Genomic DNA, 22277 nt, shown 5'->3' on the forward strand with positions numbered 1-22277 from the left:
TGTTCAGCTATAATATATACACGCACGGATGCTGCATGGGATAATATACAGATGCTCTACTGGCTCGGTGATCTTGTCTGTTGAAATAACCTCGGCCCACACACGAGTTTGGGACTTACTTGGTCTTTCCTTTCATCTCCCCCCCCCCCCCCCAACTCCTGCAATCCTCACCACCACCATCAGGTCTTCATATCTGTAGATGAAATGGACTCAACAGAGCGAGACTTACAAGGTCCGGTTGACCCCTCGTTGACTGTGGTGAACGTCGACACTCCAGTCGCAGCGGCTGCCGTCGAACAGCAGTCAGTAGAATTTGATTCTCCCGATTCCGGGCTGCCTTCTTCTCGGAATTACTCGGTCGCTTCGGGCATCCTGTCCAGCATCGACGATGGGCAGAGTGTCTGCTTTGAGGACGGGGCGGAGGAAGAAGTTAGCGCGGACTTAGAAAGACCAGATCTGGACGTAACCCAGGCTCAGAAAGCCAAGGTGGTGACCTCAGAGCGTCAGGATTCTGTAATGGAGGAACAACTGTGCTCCCAGTTGGATTATTTAACGTCTGGAGAGGACATTGCTTCTGTTTGTGGAGCTGCCTATACAGTAGGTCACTATCATATTACGCATTGACCTATGTCTGTAGAGCACTCTTCCTTCTCTTCCTCTCAAAGGCCCTGCATGTATTTCAGACTTCCTGTCAAACAGGATTTAACTAAGGCTAGGCCAAAACCAGAACCTAAACTCTTTGAATGTCAGGGAGTGGAAGGGAACCCATGCATCCAAATCCCTCCGAGCTGTTTAACTGCTGGGTCGTATCCAAATCTAGGAGCAGCCTTTCTTCTGGGTCCAATTCAGAGGTGGCCAAAATCTCAAAGGAACAACTCATGAGAGTCTCTGGCGCCATCTGATCCAAATCCTAACCCATGAAACTGCACCCTAGCCCTAATCCAGACCCAACACCACCTGCTCGGATATTAGCGTTGCTATAAGCAGATTTAAGCTTTTTTGCTTCTGGCCTGTGTGCCGCCAAAAGCCTGCCATCGCCCTTAATAATCCCCTGCACTGCTGGGCTGTGCTTGGAAGGCTCAGAAGGGAGAGCAGATGCACTGTACCTGGGACTGTCAGCAGCAGTGAGGTGGGTAGCTGTATGTATTTAAGCTGTGGGGTGGGATTCTAGGCTTTCCGGGTTCAGTGGAATCAAATCACATCTGGGGTTAAATTCTCTGCTGTGCCAAAATCTTCAGTTCAGCGGAGATGAGGGAAGTCCGTTCTGGTGCCCTGACTCTCTGGGCCAACCTGCACCAGCCCCTGGTCCCCACTGTGTTTCAAGAATCCTAGGGGTTGCTCTAAACTGCGCCAGCTGGCTGCCAAGGGCTATATGCAGCTGGAAATTGCCAGAGCACACTGTACTGAGGCCACGGCCCCCCAAGATTCTCCCTGTGCTGTTGTGGTGAGTGCAGGAGCCAGGTAAGTGAGCTCTGGTGCTGCTTCGAGCACCCTCTTGGTGGTAATAATACCTAGCACGTATAGCGCACTTTTCATCTGTCAATCTCAAAGCGCTTTCCAGTAGGGGAACTCGGCTGAATCCGGACATCTTCCTACTTCTTAACTCAGGTTAATCTCCAGGAGCATCTTTTGTTTAACAGCAAGCGTGCCTCACTGGGTTTTTTTTTAAACCTTCTAGATAGAATTACTGGACACCGTTGCCTTAAATCTGCATAGAATCGATAAAGACGTTCAGAGGTGCGACCGGAATTACTGGTATTTTACTGCTGCTAACTTGGAGAAACTCAGAAACATCATGTGCAGGTAACACAGCTTGCAAAGCAAACGCTGCTTCTCACTGCACTGCAGCTAACTTGGGTTAATATCCGATAGTGCTTGCCTCTCCCAGAGTGCAGTACGGTATGGCCAAAAGCTTCCAGAGAAAGAGAAGATGTGGTCGGGTGGATAGTTTAGTGGAGTCCCAGCTCAGCTTCAGATTCTCTGTATCACCGTAAGTTTTGTAATGTACTTTGTTCCTCAGTTCCCCACCTGCAAAATGGGGCTAATGCTTCCCTACCTCCCAGAACTGTAGCAAAGATCAAATTAGTTAAGGAAACGGAGGCACTCTGATACGAGAGTGATATTTCAGCGAGTGGGAATGGGAAGGATACGTTTTCAGATCAAACCCCCTCCAGGCTCCTGGAAACAGTTCAGCTAGTATGGAGAGAGCTACCCTATTGAATCAGAGGTCAGTACTGTCCCTTTAACAATGTCGCTGCTGGCGGAGTATCCTGCTCTGAGTCCAAAAATTAAAACTTACTTCTCATAAGAAAAGTTTGGATGCTCAGACATTCGAGGCTGTGCATGCATTGTTTGGGGTTTTCCGTGGGCCTCCGGATTACAGTTTCTGCATCTAAATTATGTGGTCTGAGCTACATTCTGCCCCTGCCAAGTGGTATTTGAACTCCATACAGTGCTCTAAATCTGCGTAGTCTCCTGGCTTTTCTAGGGCATGATTCTGGAAGCTGGGGCTGGATTCCCACTACCAGACACGCCTGCCTCCCCATAGGTGCTGGAACTAAGGGTGCTCTTGCACCCTATGGCTTGAAGTGGTTTCCATTATATACGGAGTTTACAGTTTGGTTCAATGACTCTCCTCAGCCCCCCTGTGCCTCCCTGGTTTTTAAGGCGGCTGCTGCCTTTATTTTCGTTAGTTTGTATTTCACCCGGTGGCAAAAGTCCCTGGAGGAGGGATATTTTTCAAAGCCACTGAAGATTTAGGAGCACAAACCACACTGAAAGTCAGTGATTTTTTTTCTTCCTCCCAAAAAGTGATGTGCTTATGTAACTCTCTCCCTCTGTTTTGTAGAAATCTAAACACCTAATTCACCTTTGCCTCAGGTGGAGCAGGAGAATAACTAGTGTTGCTGATCCCTCTCTACACCCCAGTGTGATGTATTTGTGACTAAACAGGCCGGGGTGCTGGCTGTAATAGGACTAATATGCAGCTGTACCCTCATGGAGAATGTCAGAGCACCACCCCATAGGAGTTTTTTGGAGCCCTGTATATAATGCAGTAGAAAGTTCTCTCCCTGATGCACAATTCGATAGAGAAGGAGATCCTCTCTTACAGCTTTTTTGCACCAGCCTATTAAATTGTAGGGCTTTTTAAGGGTGATTTCTGTAAGCACTATTGGCTTCCTCCTTAGGGAATTCACCCACTGGATCTACAGCCCAGCGCTAGACATAGGGCTTTCTATTGGAGTTGGGTCTTAGGTCCACTAAAAATGATCCAGCAGAGAGGGGATTTAGAGATGACGTTTGCTAGTGTCTCTTCTGTTTCTTTTTTTGTGCAGTTATGTGTGGGAGCACCTGGATGTTGGATATGTCCAAGGCATGTGTGACCTACTGGCTCCTCTCATGGTTATCCTTGACAACGGTAGGCGGGCCAAGTTTTCCTTTTGTAATGCTCTGCTACCCTGGCAGATTAGTACGAGGTGCCCTTGGGAACACACGGAGTCAAAAGCGTACCACGTTTCGGAGGAAGCTGTGTGCATTATGTAATGGCAACTCCCCCAAACGGAAGGCTGCAGCGTTCCAGTCATCTTCCTGTTGCGAAGTGACTCACCCTGGCCTCTTGGGGATTCCCTATTTAATCTCCCCAGACTAAAGTTGACCTGTAAACAGAGGTAACAGTATTTCTGTAGCTGCTGGCACTGCAAACTCAACATGGGATCTGCAAATCGAGCTGGGCTCCTTCTGCAATCAGACAGACGGTCCAGTGGCCCACCTCATATTTTCACCCGGCACTGGTCATGGGGGAAAATAACAGATTTGGAAGGAGAAAGCTGCCCCTCCCCACCACCCCGTTACCTTGCAGCATCTTGCCGTGTCCAGTACAAACATGGGTCCCAGGCTTTGCAGCACTCTAATCCATCCACTTGCTATCCACAGATCAACTGGTGTACAGCTGCTTCAGCCACCTAATGAAGAGAATGAGCCAGAATTTCCCCAACGGAGGTGCTATGGACACACACTTCGCCAACATGCGATCACTAATTCAGGCGAGTCCTCACTGGAGAGGAGCTGGGGTTAGGGCAGGGGAAGCATATTTGTATTGGCCTTTATGTCCCATTAGCTTGAAGCGGCCCCGCTCTTAGGCAGGCTCGTCCTGCTGATGCAATGAGGTGGTGACAGCTCCATTGGGGGGTTAAGCATCTCAGTTCCTGGGTGTCTGCCCTATGCAGTTAGCAAGGGATATTTGGGATCAGAGTCGTGTATATAGCTCTTGGAAGGAGCACTGAGCCTCTGGTACAGCACAGCTCTGCCCACAGAGGGATATCCATAAAGCGCATGGACTGATCATCCTATGAACCAGCTACAAGGAGTAATGACGACAGTTCGGCCTATGGGTCTATGGGCTGATTCAATGGGAGACGGCTCAGGCCCCTGAGAGCAATTGAGAAGAAAAGACCCCTGAATTGTCTTGGCATTGGCTCAGTTTCCTTTGCGCTCACATACAGGACTTGGGCTGCGTGGATCTGTATTCTTGGAAGCTCTTCTTGCTGTCACCTTTGGGTGATTTATTTAGCCCCCAACACTACACTGCAAGGCAGGGAAGGTGGGGGAAAAGCAGTCAGGTGCAGTGATGGTTTATATAATCCTGTCTGGGCCACTGCTTCATTGTGTGTATACTGAGCAAGGGACGTGTGAGAGGGCGAGGGACACACACACTATTTTAGCTGGGTTGTTTGTTAGAAGGTCACAACTCTGGGGAAAACCAAACCACCCCCACCCGCTGCATGTGATCTCAGTTTTCCCAGGGTAAATAGGTAAGAAATAATAAAAAGTACAAAAATATTATGATTTAATCAGATACAGTGAATCATATTTACTTTAACACCATTAATTAGACACAGGTTGTGATATAACTATAGTAGAGGGACATAGTCACATTTTTATATTAAGGTTACATTTGTAAGTAGTTGACAAAGGTGTAATGTATATGTAACCATTTAAAATATAACACACATTAATGTGTATCCCAGCTATTAAACATCATCAGCAGAAGGCAACCTGTTAGATTTTAAAAATTTAACTTCTTATAAACTATATTAAGGGTCTGTTTATAATCACTGGTCTAGATTTTGTGTGACCACATAAATAGGCTTTCCAGTTATTTTTTTCAAATAATTGAAGATAAAATTTTTTAAATCAACTGACAATTTTTGCACTAGGAAGAAATTATCATGTCTTATTGAGCATCTGATTTGATAGCAACCTTAAGGCCCTGATCCTGTAACTGCATCCACGCAGGTAGATCCCTCTGCCTCCTCTGAGCCCCGTCAGCTGCCTACAAGTGCAAAGATTTTTTTTTAATCCTCCCTCTGTTCATTTTAAAATGAACAAAGGAAAGATTTTTCACGCAAGGAGGGGGACAGGTACTGATCTTAACCAATTAAGATCGAAACTCTTCCAATGCTACAAATATGTCTACACACAGATATTTAGATATGACATTTGATCTTTATAAAATTAGTTAATCTCTGAGTACTTGCAATTAAATTGGTTCATTAAAATTTGATCCTTTTAAGATACTCAGTGATTTGATGTGCTGTATTCATACATGTCACAGTTGTTGAATCCTTGCTTTAAATATAAAAACTCAATCTTAATGTAGACTGAGATTAAAATAATTAGGTTATTCACATACTGTGAAAACATTAAGAAGCTATTTTACTTATACATGTTTGTTTTTTTCCAAATTGGAGGCCACAAGCCTTTAAAGGCTCCTGCATGTTGTAGTTATTCTCATGACCATAAACAGTAAATAAGCAATATGCTGATAACACTCTAGGATAGGGGCTTCTTCCTTGCAGGAAGTTACTTTAGGGCACCACTAGATGTCTCTGTTTATCATTCATCTGGTGGTACTTGGGGGGTAAACTAGCTCAGTGATTCTCAAGCAGGGGTCTTCCAGGGGGTACATCAACTCATCTAGATATTTGCCTACTTTTACAACAGGCTACAGAAAAAGCACTAGCAAAGTCTGTGCAAGCTAAAATTTCATAGAGACAATGACTTGTTTATACTGCTCTATAGACTATACACTGAAATGTAAGTACAATATTTTTTGCCAATTATGTGGTAAAAATGAGAGTCAGCCATTTGTCAGTGATAGTGTGCTGTGCCACTTGGGTATTTTCATGCCTGATTTTGTAAGCAAGTTGTTTTTAAGTGAAGTGAAACTTAGGGGTACGCAGGACAAATCAGACTCCTGAAAGGGGTCCAGTCATCTGGAAAGGTTGAGAGACGCTGCTGATCCAAACAAACATTTACATTTGGCTTATTGTGCTGAATGAGCAAGTATGTGAGAACAGATCCTGGGCAGTGGAGTTTGTTGAAATTGTATTTCCGTATCTGGCTGTCCAATACTGTGGCTCTACGGCAGCTTTTAAAGGGCAATAAAAATATCAGACTGGATTGAAGGAGGAGGATGGCGGGGAGGGCCGACACATTCTGTACCTGAAAGGTGTGGCCACAATTTCACTGCTGAACAGCAACTTCCTTCAGAACCAGGGCGGATGTCACAGTGAAAGCAGCGCTTACTCACAAGCCTGTCAATTGGCCTCTGGGAGAAACCTTAACTTTGATTCGCTTCCCCATTTTATTTTTGAGATGTTCACCTGACATCTGATGAGAGGTCGTTTCATTGTATGGCTCTTCCATGCTGCAGCGTGGGAGCCGGGAGTTAGACTCTGAATTTTAAGTAGCGAGTACTCCATATAACAAAATGGAGCAGATTATAAAAATCTAGTCCTGCAAACCTTAAGTGAGTAATTCTGTGGAAATCAGTGGGACCGCTCATGTGCAAATAACTGGACACATATTAGCTTATTTGAACTTTTAGACCACAATGCAGGCTGGTAGATCTCTGTTATGTGTATTGCTGGACCCTACCATCTTAGGCGCTGCACAAATGTATAACAAACGAATGGTCTCTGCACCAAAGAGCTTCCATAGCAAGTGACTGACATGTTTGGGTTTGTTGTTTTTATAAATGTAGGAGCACACAAACCAGCCCCTGAAATAGCTGGGATTACCCCCTGCCGGTAAGCAGTAGCTCCTAATCTGCTTTCCCCTCCCAGGACCCCCACGTTTAGAACTTCAACCAGTTTTGGGACCCCTCTGGGGAGCTGTGGCCCCCAGACCCATGCTTTACAGCGCTGCAATGACTAACCATTGCTTTGACCTACCGGAGCGAGAAATTTTCAAAAGGTGCAACTGGGACTTTAACAGCCCTATCCCCTGGGGCCCTTTAAAGAGCTTTGCAAATATCAACCTGCCTGCTACTCCCTGGCGAGGGAAGTTAGGATAATCCTCATTGTACAGGGAGAGATTGAGGTGCAGAGAACTTAAATTACATGTTCAAGGACACACAGTGGCAATGTAGGCAATAAAAGCCTGGAGTCCTGACTTCTTCTGCCCTGCTGTATCAGTCTCATGCTGCCCCCCCCCCCCATAAGGGTAGGGGAGAAGATAAGGGGGTAGAGTGATCAGACACCCCACATTCAGCAATATTAATCAGGCTACGCCAGCTGGACGCTTTGTCCCCATGTTTTTGAAGTGGCGTCTGAACACGACTGCCACCTGTTTGCTGGTGGGAACTCAGCTAAGCATCCGTAGCTGGGGTACGTCGCCATTGCTGTCAGCTTCAGTGAAACGCAGCCAGTTTCTGAGGATCTGGCCCCAGAGGTTTATACAAACTTCCTACCCCGTTTTTCTGCATACGTGTAAGCTAAGTTTTTGTTCCTCTTCCAGCACAACCGCTCCAAAACAAAGGGCTGGATTCGCTAGTCTGCTATGGCCACCTTGAGGCGGCTGTATTCTGGTTGGGGGTGACCAGTGGAGAATTCCCCTGCTGTAGGGGAACTCTCAGCTGTCATAAAGCTGGTGGAGGTAACCTTCTCCACCAGCTGTGTTCCCCTCCCACCTCTGGTTTACGGTCAGGTCAGGGGAGGGAGACAGAGTGGAGAGTCACTGGCGTACGGTCACATGTGGACGTTACAGCAGCTAAGGAGCTACTCTAAGCGCACGGTCAGGCTGGGTGGGGTACAGAGACTCTCCTCAAAGTGTTTGATACTGGTACTGTCGGAGGCAGGATACTCAAGTTGAAGGGTTTGGTTTTGTTTTCCAGATTTTAGACTCTGAGCTCTTTGAATTGATGCACCAAAATGGAGACTACACCCACTTTTACTTCTGCTATCGTTGGTTCCTGCTTGATTTTAAAAGAGGTAATAACACTGACTTTAGTGTCGGGGTAGGAATGGTAAACAGAGGCCGCCATGGTCATGCCAAGGACCCTACGTACAATTCTCAATTTGCCTTCTAACAAATCAGCACAGCAATAGCTCTGAAGACAGTATAAGGCACCTAGCACACAACCCAGTCTTGGGCAGGGCCTGTAGGTGCTACCATATTACACATCATCCTCTATCCCAAACACCAAGATGGCCTCTCCCACCATTAAATAGATGTGTATCATAACCAATCGCTACAAACCAAGAGACATGTGCTTGCTGTAGAACAAGTCAATAGTTCGTTTAAACACATGAGCACTAGCTTTCCCCAGATCAGAGGCTTAAAGAAACGTTAACAGTCAGCTCTGAAAAGTACAGATGTTCACATACTTAAGTGCGGGTCTTGCAGACGAGAGAGATGAAAGAGGAGAAAAAACAAGAGCCTGTCTGGGGGTTCTCTCTCTCGCTGGAGCAGCTGTCAGATGGGGGGTTGGGAAGAGGATTCTGAAGGGACTCCCAAATCCGCTTCCCCCTCCTCCAAAGAGACCCACAGCCAAACGCACACTGTAGACCAGTGATACTCAGACTGAGGCTCGTGAGATGCAAGTGGCTCTTTACGGCACATGATAGAAAACACTGTGTGATTTCATTAAATTATTAACCAATCTTAGCTGATAAAAATAACAATACTGGGCCTGTCATTTTGCTGTGAGCATAATATATATAAAAACTAAGTCTTTCCCCCTCACCCTGTTTAAGTGTGAATCTATAGCACTACAGTAAATGAAACAATGAATTCGCATGACTTTTGGGTAACGCTGATCGCTAATTTGGCTCCTGAACCACTGGGGTCTGAGAATTACTGCTGCAGACCCTACACTGTCACTGGCGGTGAAGATGGGCCCAGGTGTTTTGGGAGTTTTCAACGGTTAGAGCCAGATTCTGCTCACAGGCAAACCAGTGGAAATCCAAAGTAACCCTACTGCTGTCTCTGGATTTGCTCCACTTTCCACCAGCACCCGCTAGCCCTTACGGGTCTGTTTCTGTGTCCGATTCGTGCCTCGCTGCCAGTACCCACAACATTGACAAGCAGCAGCTACATTCAGCCCGGCAAAATACAGAAACTGCCCTGAGACCCTTAGGGCTTGTTCTTTGCTGTAACAATTACCGGGCACCCTTTTTAAAGCCACCACCTCAGCCGCGCAGACAGTGCTTTCAACCCCTCAAGGAAGCGAGGTTGTTAATAACTAGTGAAGATTCAGGATTAGAAGCCCCAGGCAGAATTGGGGCCCTACATGTTGTCCATAAACCAAGTAAGAGCTGATCCCTGGCGCAACGAATTTAGGGCAAGATTTTTAAAAGGTATTTAAGCCCCTAGTGGGATTTTCAAAAGCTCCTAGATGCCTCAAGCCCATTGAAATGAATGGGAATTGGGCACCTAGATACTTTTGAAAATCCAACTAGGCCTCAAAATACCCTTACACATCTGGCCCCTAGCATCTAAATAGACAAGACAGAGGAAGGGGAAACTGGAGACTGATTCCAGCTCTGCCCCTGGCCTGCATGGAGACAAGTCACTCCACCTCTCTGCCTCACAGGTCCAGTCCAACAGAGCACACTGACTCACTCCTTTGTGTCTTGCTCGCTTGGAAAGTTCTCCAGGCCATTGGGATTATACAGCTAGTGGCAAACTCATGTCTGTTATTACCTGCCTGCACTGTGATCTGTATTTACTTTGTCTTGTGAAATTGTCTTCATAATCTGTGGAAAAAAATCTCATTTACTCCCATAACTCCCCTCTCTGCTGGTTATCTTTTGCTTTTCACTCAGGACACACAATGAAACTAGTCAGTTTCTAGTCTCCAGGGAACAGCCCAGTGCTGTTTAAATCCCTGGTGTTGTAAAGGAATGTTTCATTCCCACCTCCCAAAAGGGAGATCTTTCGTTTTATTTTTCAATCTGGAAATTTTTTGTATTCTTAGGAAGCTTTGTATAAACAAAAACTCCGAACTGAAGTAAGCTTGTTCTTTGACAGCTCACTGAGCCTGTATAACCATTAAGGAGCAGGTTTTGCCACCATGACTCATATGCATGTCAGAATCTGACGTCTAGTACTGTTTGACCTCTGCCAACAGCCCTAGAAAACATGTCCTTTGAGAAACAGAACTGGTCAGCTTGAATAATCAGATGCTCTTGTAATGTTTATTCCCATTCAGAATTGTTGTACGAGGATGTATTTACAGTGTGGGAAGTTATTTGGGCAGCAAAGCACATCTCTTCAGAACATTTTGTCCTTTTCATTGCCTTAGCACTAGTGGAGGTCTATCGAGAGATTATCCGTGATAACAACATGGACTTCACTGATATCATAAAGTTTTTTAATGGTAAGAGATGGGGGTTTGGGGGGGGAAAAAACATTGATAAAAAGCAGTGGAATTGTCTCATTCACCTCTCCTTACCTCCTCCCCATTAGTGTCTGGTGGGTTTTTCAGATCAGAGTGTGGGCAATAGGCCAAGATTTTCTAGCAATTCTGGGTACCATGATGTTTGGGTCTGAACATGTTAATGGGCCTGTTTTCCAGAAGGGGGAGGCATTCTGCACTTTTCAGAAGCTAGGACTCTTTTAAGAAGGTGGCTCAAAGTGGGCACCCAAAAAACAGAGGAACCCAAACTCACTCCTCACTCATGGCCACAGTGTTTATATGCAGGTAACCTCGCTGGTGGCCGTAGATCAGGGGTTCTCAACTGTTTTCTTTCTAAGGCCCCTCCAACATGCTATAAAAACTCCATGGCCCCACTGTGCCCCAACAACTGCTTTTCTACATATGAAAGTCAGGGTTAGCATTACAGGGTAGCAAGCAGGGCAATTACCCGGGGCCCATTGCCGCAGGGGGCCCTGCAAAGCTAAGTTGGTCGGGCTGCGGCCTCAGGATTCAAGGCCCGGCGCTTCAGCTTTCTGCCATGGGCCCCAGCGAGTCTAACATGGGTCCTGCTTGGCAGGGCCCTGGACCCCTGGTTGCCGTAGACTGTGAGTGATGAAAGAAAATGGGTTTTCAGGGCTCAGGAGCAGCCTGTTCTCAAACGAGTTTCTACCTTTTTTGTTGGAAAAAGTTCCCAGGCGGCTATAAAACTTCTGTCCAGTGGGCAGTGGGAGAATGTTTTAAAATAGAGGGACGTATGAGCCTTCCAGCCCAGAGCCACTGAGGAATGGGAGTGAAGGTCAGCTGTATGGTTTAAGATGACCAGCGTGCTAGCCTATTCCTCCTCTGATCCCTGTGGCTGTAGGGATTTTCCCCAGCACTAAAACTGAAACAAAAGGGATTGTTAACACGGGGGGCAGGATCTCTGGACCGTTAGCCCTAAAGGATTAATCCTGGATCTTTTATGACACAGTTAAATGTGCAAGTCAACAGTCATGCAATACTTTTGATTGCTGCACGTGTGTGTCTCCCTGGCTTGCAGGAGCCTGAACAACTCCTGAGGCAGGCAGTTACAAATCTGTGTCTGTCTGTCTTGTAGAAATGGCAGAGCATCACAGTGCCCAGGAAATCCTGAAGATAGCAAGGGAGCTCGTCTACAAAGTGCAAACGCTGATTGAAAACAAGTGAACGCGGACAAAGAGGAAAACGGGCTTAGCGCTGACTAAGCATTTCTTGCACTGTAACTTCAGATGATGTTTTAATTGCATCTTCCATGTAATGTAGTAAATAGTCCAGAGATTTGTAATAGACTTTTAAAACAAACAAATTTTCCACCATGAGCTGATGAGGTTTGTGTTTGATAGTCCTTGTTATGCTCACTTTGTAGTGCGAGGCAAACCTTTTGTTTTTTTTGTTTTTTTGCATTCTACCCTCTCCTAGTCTCTAGGTATTGTCCAGCTACATGTCTGAGATACAGAAGGAATTTGGGGGTTTGGAGTCCTATTTTGACCTATCAGACCCTTAACACACTAGAGATATTTTGTGCTTGACCAAACCTCCCTGGGCATGCAGACTTAAGGCCGCCAATTCAACGCCCATTGAAGTCTATGAGCACTGGAGCAGGATCTTAGACAAGCAAGTGCTGTGGAGTTCACCTAGGAGAGGTGAAAGGATGTCCCAGCTCCCACGCGGGTTTTTGGCCGTATGTATCTAGAACCATTTATGACCAAGTAATCACGTTAGAAATCACACGGTGGAAGAGAATAAAAACAGCCTGTCTCCGAGAAGCCAAGACAGCTTAGTCAGAAAACTCCTGGTCAAATATCTTCACTAGGCCACTAGTGACTCCTGGCAGTAATCCGCAGCATATCTACAGGGACCTTGCGAGCGTCAGGTATCCTTGGGCCAACCATCCTCACGAGAAGAGGAAAGCTAGGATTAAAATCTGAGGGGGCAACTTGTAAATTGCTGCCTCTAAGAGATACAAGACGCTAAATCGTCATGTCCAGAGTGTTGCAATTTTAAGTCTTTTAAAAAAAACCTTAACGGTAGCGTTTGCTGACATTTCAGTGACACTGGTATGAGAAGACGTGAAGGCCAATTTTCAGTGCCCACAGCCCCTGAGCATGTGCTTCAAGTTACACTTGTGATTAAACCCCTCCCTACTTCACTGACCACTACACAGTTGCTTAGCATGGTGCTGAATCTGGGTCAGAAAGATTAGAGTCTCTTTCGGATAGGAGCTGGCTTTTTGTTCTGTCTGGACAACAGGGTTCTGGGCTGGGGACCCAAGGTGCCTCCACAATATAAATAATTGTAATAAAAAGAGACTCCAGCTATCAGGGAGACATTTCTGCTACCCTTCCCCACAGTAAGTCGTCAGTACCTTACTCTGCAAGTATTCCAAGGTGGCAGAATCTGGCCCTATATAGTTTACACTTTCAGGTTAGTCAGCTCTTGAAACCTGGCTTAGTGCATAGGAAATTAAGCCCCTTCTCGTGGGGTTGGATCTCCCACTCCTGCACCTGTGTGGAGTGGGGCAAGCACAGGGATCTGCAGAACCTCACGAACACGCATGCCCTGCAATTTGCACACCTGCCTTCTCAGAGAGAATTAGGGCCTATCGGATTAGAACTTCATGACCTCTGAAAAATAGAATCCAGGACATCACTAATTCCCATGTAGGTATCAGCATTTGCCGCACTAAGAAAGGGTATTTTGTGGTGCTATTTTTATTTGAGTGCATTTGCTGTCTCTGGAATGTTTCCATGCAATAGTTCTCTGTCGTTCGCACGTATTACGGAGGTTCTGCAGCATTCATTTCTCTATTGGACTGAAAGTTTAGAGTAGTGGCACAATACTTACACCTCCTCCGCGGGGATAAGGAGTTGTGACAATTTAAACCAGCCCAGGATCTGTCCTCGGGCTTTAGTTTGTCAGTGTGTTTAGATCTCCACAGGGTCACCACATAGACTATAGTACATACCAAGATCCAGGACATACTGTGAGAGTCTTCAAACTGATCAGTTAGATTGAAAGTTTAATGATATAGCAGAAAGAGAATTACCACTGTGCCAACAAGAGATAAGATCTGATCCTAAAGAAGTTACCCATTGATTTCACTAAAGTGGGCACATAGATACTTTTTTAAAAAAATCCAGAAGCGCAAATCCCACTGCCTGGCAATAGGCCTTGTGCTCCTGAATCATCTACGCACTTTTGAAAATTCCAATGTGCCTCACTATTAAAGATGGCCAAATCTCTTCCAAGGGAGCTATTAAAATTAAATTTAGTCCTGAACCAAAGCCCTGGATCCAAATGCCCTTAAAGTTCATGGCTCAGTTGATATCATCTTGAGTTACCTTTTGAGAGCAGAATTTTCAAAAGGACTGACCGCTGGGCCTCACTTTGCATCCATTGGAGTCATTGGTGAAACTCCCCATTGGGCTTAGTGAAAGCAGAGTTAGGCCAACCCTAAGCACGTCTGGAAAGCGCACCCATAACATCTTGGTCTATCTTAGATGATCTTTAAGGGATTTCACCTAGGAAGGGGATAAATCAGTGTTGTATGTTTGAAAATAGAAAAACAAAAAACCACTCTACACAAATTTCAGCAGTTAGAACTAGCAGGACCAGAGTTTAAAAAAAACACTAAACATTAAAGTGGTGTTTTCACTGGATAGTATTAGAACAGTGACTGTTTACCCATTGTTTCACTTGCATCTTTTAAACAGGATAAATTTGATGCATTTCTGAAACAGATTATAATCCACAAGTGGCCCACTGTGAAATTTGAGGGACATTACCCTCAGTTATAGTCTGTGCAAAGATACAGATTGAATTATGCCAAAGAATCAGTACAGGACACTCATTCCTCTGTTATTTTTTTTACAAATCAAGGAAAATAAATTTCAGGTGTATAAAGACACAACAAACTTTTGTATCCGTAATATTATAAGACTATACAGTATCTCTACCTTGTTCGACACTAAAATGGGTAGAGACCCTTATTCTCAGATTTTTTTTTGAAACAATAGTAAAAGATGTTTACATATAGAGTTGAAGATGTATAAACCTGTAATACGTCATGAAGTTAGGGGGAAGTCGCTTTTAAATTTGATCCACTTTCTGTAAACCTTTGACGAATGAGGATTTGTCATTCATGCCTTACTTGATCAAGCTGCCCCAAAAACAGTGTGTTCAAAACTTTCTTGTTCAGTCAAAAAAAAAATTTATTTTTTTTTTCAGAATATTGTTGCAACAAGGTCCTGGCTAAACCAGTCTGTCTGTCCATCTGATCTGTGCCATTTGTATAGTTTCTTGGTCCCTTAAGAGGGCTGTCTATCATTTCAGATACACCCAAATATCATGCAGTCAGTTACCACTATCAACTTTCATGTGACCTGAACTAAGGAGAGAAATGAGAAGTTTTAAGGCGACATGTTCCTTTGTGATTTCACAAAATGGGGCAGGGGAAATCTCGGTGTACTTTGAAATGCCAATCAGTCTTCATGCATTCCAGGATGGGTTTGTTCCCTACCCTCCCTTCTAGCCGATACATAAAGATCTCCCGCTCCTTGCTTCTTTTCCATGGGATTGTGCAGTCTGACATTTAAACCATCCTGGCTTTCCCCAGGGCTTCATTCTCTCTACAGAATGATGCATCAGCTGTTCAGCAAGAATCCATTCTACACAGGCAGAGGGGCGGTTGTGCAGAAATATGTATTCTACATAGCAGCACATGGGCAAGAAAGCCCGCTACTGGTCCTCTGAAATTGAGGACGAGAGCTCCTTCCCAAAATGCAGTTTGAAGGGTGGTGCAGCCCTGGCACTGCAGAGATGATGTATTAAGGGGTGAAAGTGACAGGTATTTAAAGCGCTCCTGCTAGCCAGTAGAACTGCTTAGTCAGTTCGTGTAGCTGGGTTTTGTTGAATTTGTAGAACAGGGGATGAGGAAAAAAAGACAGTGGTTAAAATAAAGAAACCAAACCAAAAAGGTTTTAATTAAATGTTGTCAAAGTGGTCAACAGTTCCTTTCTAAGGCCAGTCCTGCTAATTTCCCTTGAGTAGTCTCACTGATTTTAGTGGGATTACTCAGGTGAGTAAAAGCAGCAGGATTTGGCCCTAAAATATGTTAAGACTATGCAAGGTGTAGACGTATCGGTGGTTATTGGAGCAATGAATTAAAAAGGCCAGAAAGTCTCTTTCTCTAAAAGTAGGCTGCCTTGGGAAGATACCAGTGGATCTATGAAAGAAAGAAAAATTGAGTGCAACCAACTTAATGACGGTTTCTTTGAATTCCTGGGATGCATGGTAGCATCGCTGTCAGATCTTTCCCAAGCTAGCAGGCTTCATCCAGGAGCAGTTAGTTAGATCTAGCTAGCCATTTGTTCTGTGCTCGTAGCCCAACACCTTAAAAGCTGCACCTTGCATTTTTCAAGACAAAGAAGGGTCAAAAATTGCAGATGATTCAGGTGTATGCAAAAGGACCAAAGTTAGATGGGCAGAGGGAGACTGTTAAAGGGGAAGGAGCCCTTTTTAACCCTATAACTCAATGCCAACATAAAAGGTATTTGGAGGGGGAGGAGAACAGTTACCATCCAATAATTTGGGAACACTCAAGGTTAAATTAAACAAAAAAAACATTCTTTTGCTGGCGGGCGAAGCCACCGAAAACCACTATTATTTATCGCTTGGTGTCCAATTGTATTGTAGACCAATGCATGGTTGCCGGAGGGGCTTAACAAATGCTTTGCAGTTTGTGTATCCGTTTGTTCATCTGAAAGGTGAAAACAAATCCCATTAAAAATCCCGCCAGGAGAAAAATCTCTCCAAGAAACCCAGCTTGAGGAATTTATGTTAAAAAAAATCTGCGCTCTTTTTGCTTTGGAAGCGACTCTACAACTCTTTACTATGTAAAAAAAAAGAAAAAAGAAAAATCTCTGCAAACTTTGTTGTATCTGTTCTGCATAATTGTATTTTATGACTATTGTGCATTGCCTTATTTATTTGTGTCAGGAGCAGACTATTTTCCCTTTATTGCTCAAAATTATTTATCTTTAAATGTAACATACGAATAAATACATATTGTCAAGGCTTTTTGTGAACGTTGGTCCCATTTAATGGGGGGAGGGGGATCTCAAAAGCTGAACCGAGAATGCTGACCTTATGCTTATTTCTGAATAGTAAGTGATATGTAATTAAGTTTCCATGCATAATCTGCATGGACTATTGTACTATGCAGACCTTTTCACAGTAAGTAGGTCACCACCAAATAGATTTTTAAAGGTTCTCTGAATAACTTCAAACATAATACAGTGTATGCATTCATTATAGACAACCACACACACCCCGCACCTGATTGTGCTGCAGTTAAGTAACTGGGATTTTCCCTTGCACCGTAATGGGAGTGGTGTTTAGGCTGAAGGATTTTCCTTTTGGAAATTTCATCCTACAACTTGAGGGCCTGATCTCACCCAACATTAATTCAACAAAGCTAATGAGCTTCCATGATGGCTCCTTTCCCTCTCTAATTGTTCCCTTTACTCTCTTTCCAGTGGAGTTTACACAGTATGCATCCGATGAAGTGAGCTGTAGCTCACGAAAGCTTATGCTCAAATAAATTGGTTAGTCTCTAAGGTGCCACAAGTACTCCTTTTCTTTTCGCGAATACAGACTAACATGGCTGTTACTCTGAAACCTTCCAGGCTTGCTGCTTCCGATATACTTTAAGCAGTTTGGGTTTTGTTTTATTCAGTCTATTTTTTATTCACATTCCCATGTTACATTTTAACAACCAATGTATGTTCCTTGCTAGTGGCTTTGTTCAGGCTGCCTTTCCATTTTTTAAGGATAGTTTGGTCACGCTTTCTAATTAAAAGTAGTTTATAAAGGGGGTAATAGATGGTTAATAAACAGCTAATCAATTGTTAAGAGTCCAATAGCTGAATAGGCCATCTACAATGACTCCTACGGAGGTGCTTTAACCATCAAACCACATACCTCCAACGTCCGGTCCATCGATTAATCATTTGTCCATCCTTACAAAAATGGAACCTTAATATAAAAAGTGTGACCAATCACTTTGGTGCAAATAACCTTTCACCCATTTACTCCCACTTCTTTTCTCACCTTGCCTTCCTCCTTAGGGGAATGCACGCTTTCTGACATCAATAGCTGCTTCGCACGCATTTGGGACTAGCGGCTCTTTCTCATTAGCTCCCTCTTTTATCCCAAGCTGTCTTTTGAAGACTTCCGAGCACCACAGCTAGTCTGTGGTATGATCTCAGACACCAGCGAGCGTACGCGGCTCACCCGTAGCATTACTTCTAAGAGCGTAGCTTCTTGGCTCATCTACAATTAGCTGTTCCAAGAAGCAACAATGTAAAGGTGTTGAGAAATTCTCTCTCTAAATGGTGTTCTAAGTTGGTAAAATGCCACAGTAGAAGCGAGTAGGTGAAGTCACCTGATATTATTGTTAGAATTTTTTTGCACCTTTGATCTTATTCAAACACTGAATGTACTATCATTCTTCTGATAAGGCAGGTAATGTAACTATTGTGTTGGTATCCATACTGATCGTACCCCGTGCTACTCTCCATTGAGAGATACTCTTGCATTAGATGCTACTGACTCTGTAGATATAGCGCGACCCCCGTAATCTGCCCTTTCCTGTATCGTGTATAGCCAGGTGTTACAGTACCCACTCATTTGTCAGAAATGCCTATTCTGTCAAGGTCCTTCTTCCACTGTCAAGTACTCTAGCTCATCTCCACTTGCTTTTTAGTTCCTCAACGTGAGAGATAGACTTTTATAGGTTTTATTTTTCAGCCAGGTATCTTATTTGCATACCACACGCCTTCATTCGGTACCCTTTCTCTGGAATGTACCTCTGCAATCCTAACCTAGGCAGCTCCAGCAGGGGTGTGATTTTTGTCCTATCCTTTATTCCCAGATACAGAGTTATCTATATAGCTACTGGCAAGCCAGGCAGGTGTGGTCTTTGTCTGAGCTGGATACTCCCTGGCCCCTGCTGTTTCCCCACCACCATGCTGTTAGTTTAAACAATCTGGTGCAAAACCAGATCAACTTCTCGTTGGCGCAGTCTGCTTCTCCTTGCTTAAGATGGTGCCCGTGTCTTCCCCACAAAGTTCCCCAGTGCCTAATTATATTTAAAACTCATCTTCTCAGTCACACATTAAGGCTCGGATTTGGGAGCCTAATTCCCTTAGCCTCCGGCCTGACACTGAAATTCCCCTGGACATAACTTGTGTTGGGCTAAAGAAACACAACAGATCTGTGCGTGGGGGAGGGAGTGGATCTAGGTGTTTTGCTAGAAAGCTGAGGATTATGATTTTGGGATCTTTACAGCAAAGAACATTCTTTCCTGTAATTCTTTCCCGCTCAGACTTTGCTCTTATACAGTATAAGGCCCTTCAACCACCAGGTATCAAACCACCTATTCTAAAATATTATTTTTCAAACTTACCTACCCAGCCAATTACACAAAGGACATTCGATATAACTATACTAGACACAATAGCCTTTATTACTGACATTTTTCACATTTTGATCAGCGGGGCTAAAAATCCGCAAGGCAGTATTAAAGTAGATACACACAATATGTACCACAGCATGCCATCTCTCACGTGCAAAGTTGTGCTCCAAAAAAATGTTTCTAGAGAAGTAAGACAAGACATTCGTGGCATGAACTGTAGAACGCAGTAGTGTAAAAGTGTCCACCCATAATACTGCTGGAGTGCCCAGGGCTTGGCAACCCTGTTTTCACCACGGGGGGGGGGGGAGAATAAAATAAATAAGTTTTTCTATGCATGCTTAGCCTTAAGACTCTCCACAGCTCTGCCAAGCGTTACGTCAAGTCACTAGACACTGAGAAGTGCAATATTAGGATTTATTTGTCCTACAAAGGACAAACTTTAAAAAAAAAAAAAAAAAAAAACAACCCTGATTTTGCATAGTAATATCACAGAGACTGATACAAAATTGATTCCAAATAAGAAGGATGTGGAAAAATTGGAGAGAGTCCAGTGGAGGGCAACAAAAATGATTCGGGGACTGGAACACGAGTTATGAGGAGAGGCTGAGGGAACTGGGGATGTTTAGTCTGCGGAAGAGAAGAATGAGGGGGGATTTGATAGCTGCTTTTAACTACCTGAAAGGGGATTCCAAAAAGGATGGATCTAGATTGTTCTTAGTGGTAGCAGATGACAGAACAAGGAGTAATGATCTCAAGTTGCAGTGGGAGAAGTTTAGGTTGGATATTAGGAAAAACTTTTTCACTAGGAGGGTGGTGAAACACTGGAATGCATTACCTAGGGAGATGGTGGAATCTCCTTCCTTAGACATTTTTAAGATCAGGCTTGACAAAGCCCTGGCTGGGATGATTTAATTGGGGATCGGTCCTGCTTTGAGCAGGGGGTTGGACTAGATGACCTCCTGAGGTCCCTTCCAACCCTGATATTCTATGATTCTAAGAGATTTTTCCATAATCCATTCCTACATGCACTTTTGCCTGCCCGCAAGGACTGCACTAGTAAGATACCGCATTGTCTACCATGCAGTGCCAGCACTTAACTCCCTGTGGGGGCGAATATGGGAGACATATAGCAACTTTTACACTAGGAGGACAGCAGACATATTTTCTGACATACACTCGCACTACGCTTTGCAGTCTCCCACCCATATATGATCCTTATGCTGAAAACAACTGGTCACGACTAAACTAGTGACTTCAACCCGTCACAAAAGCCACCTGGCTTTAAGATCTGACACCAGCCACCAAACTAGTGGGGCTTTAAAGTCAATTTGTAATGTGTTTTTTTTTTCCATAGATATTTAGGTCAGAAGGGACCATTATGATCATCTAGTCTGACCTCCTGCACAACGCAGGCCACAGAATTTCACCCACCACTCCTACAAAAAAAAAAACAACTCACACCTATATCTGTGCTATTGAAGTCCTCAAATTGTAGTTTAAAGACTTCAAGGAGCAGAGAATCCTCCAGCAAGTGACCCGTGCCCCATGCTACAGAGGAAGGCAAAAAATCTCCAGGGTCTTCCAATCTGCCCTGGAGGAAAATTCCTTCCCGACCCCAAATATGGCGATCAGCTAAACCCTGAGCATATGCGCAAGATTCATCAGCCAGATACTACAGAAAATTCTTTCCTGGGTAACTCAGATCTTACCAATGTATTCCTATGTATCAAACAAAAGGGTTTAAACAAAAGAAGCGAACACTCTCGCTGTGCATTCCAGAGAGGAAGCCTGCAGGAGTACAGCCTATGTTTTGAGCCGGGAATGGATTAGGCCATATTTAATTCGACGAGCAGTGTCATATATTCAGAGAGCACAGGCAGACGAAGGACAGCCCTTTCTCATGCCAGTGGGAAAGAATACTGGACGACTTGCCTATTAAATAGCATCTAATTAACCAAATCCACTTCAAGCTAACAAGGCGCACCGAAAATAGAGTAACAAGGTTGCAGGAGAAAGGGCTTTGTTAGAGGCTTAGAAATCAAATGGGGTGTAATTTACAGCATCTCAGAAGGATGTAGGCTGGGCCTGGAGGCAGGATCCAGAGGTCTGGCCAGTGGAGGTGCTGATTCCGTGAGATGGTGATAAAACACAAGGGTAAGTGTGGAATTGCACCCGTAACTGAACACACTGTGAAAAGCGGAGGAAGCACCTCAGCGCTAGCATGAAAAACAATCCCCCCCTGCACAATAGCTAGAGAGTCCTGACCACAAAGCCCAGGATCTTCCTCCTCCCCCCAACTCCCGATTAATACCTGAACTAGAATCCGGCCCCCTCACTCGCTAACAGCTCAGGACCAAAACCCCAGACCCAAACGTTCTCCCAAACTTTGAGGACGTTCAGAGGCAGATCTGGAAGCTGAGCCCATCAGAGGGGAAAGGGGCAGCTTTGCTGTACTGCAAATGCATGGCAAAATAAGTTCATACTCTCTATAGCTACAGGCCCAGGCTGGAGATGGACCCCAAACCACACCATTCAAACCCAGATTCCAAACACCCCAAAGCATAGAGGTGTTTGGGCCTCAAGTTTGAATAGACCCAGGCTAGCTAGGAGCCCAGTCACAAATACCCACCGCCCCCAGGCTAGCGGTGTTAAAAGGGGAAACAGATATTCTCTGGATTTAGTTAAAATCCCAGGCTGCCTTTATGGCAAGAACAAAAGCGTGGAGTCGGCAGGCAGCCAGTGCCGCCCTCTTCCAAACAAACTCCGTACAGTCCTTAGTGTGAGAGGCACCAAACAGACCTGGGACTTAATTCAGCAGGGGAGGGTCTGATTCTGCTCTCACACTGGTATAGAAATCAAGAGCAACTCCTTCTAAAATACCACAGGATTACTCTGGCCCAAGAGAGATCAGAGCCAAACTTCCCCAACCTGCTTGTCTCCTAGGGTATGCAGATGCCGGAATACATCAGGAACTGTGCTTGGGAAACCGACGTGTGCAGTATTAGGTTAAAACAGTGAAGGGAGTTTCATGGTGGGGTTTTTCACTCCTCTAAAGAACATTTGGCTCAACATTGTCAGCTC

At 44.6% G+C, this 22277-nt stretch overlaps 1 protein-coding gene across 7 annotated transcripts in view; it reads left to right on the forward strand.

Moving 5' to 3' along the window:
• The window catches only part of SGSM2 (small G protein signaling modulator 2), a 143843-nt gene extending 131799 nt beyond the window's left edge, over positions 1 to 12044 (forward strand). For 6 of the 7 annotated variants that reach the window (XM_073316038.1, XM_073316041.1, XM_073316039.1 and 3 more), the window contains 7 exons: positions 184 to 597; positions 1679 to 1803; positions 3336 to 3418; positions 3934 to 4043; positions 8177 to 8273; positions 10496 to 10663; positions 11799 to 12044. In XM_073316038.1, coding sequence (XP_073172139.1) covers positions 184 to 597; positions 1679 to 1803; positions 3336 to 3418; positions 3934 to 4043; positions 8177 to 8273; positions 10496 to 10663; positions 11799 to 11887 — 1086 coding nt within the window. In that variant the 3' untranslated portion in view covers positions 11888 to 12044. The remainder of the gene's footprint in view (positions 1 to 183; positions 598 to 1678; positions 1804 to 3335; positions 3419 to 3933; positions 4044 to 8176; positions 8274 to 10495; positions 10664 to 11798) is intronic. The other variant, XM_073316040.1, reaches the window with a different exon arrangement.
• Positions 12045 to 22277: the final 10233 nt, after the last annotated feature.

The sequence above is a fragment of the Lepidochelys kempii genome, chromosome 17 (assembly GCF_965140265.1).
Source record: "Lepidochelys kempii isolate rLepKem1 chromosome 17, rLepKem1.hap2, whole genome shotgun sequence".
Taxonomy (NCBI): Eukaryota; Metazoa; Chordata; order Testudines; family Cheloniidae; genus Lepidochelys; species Lepidochelys kempii.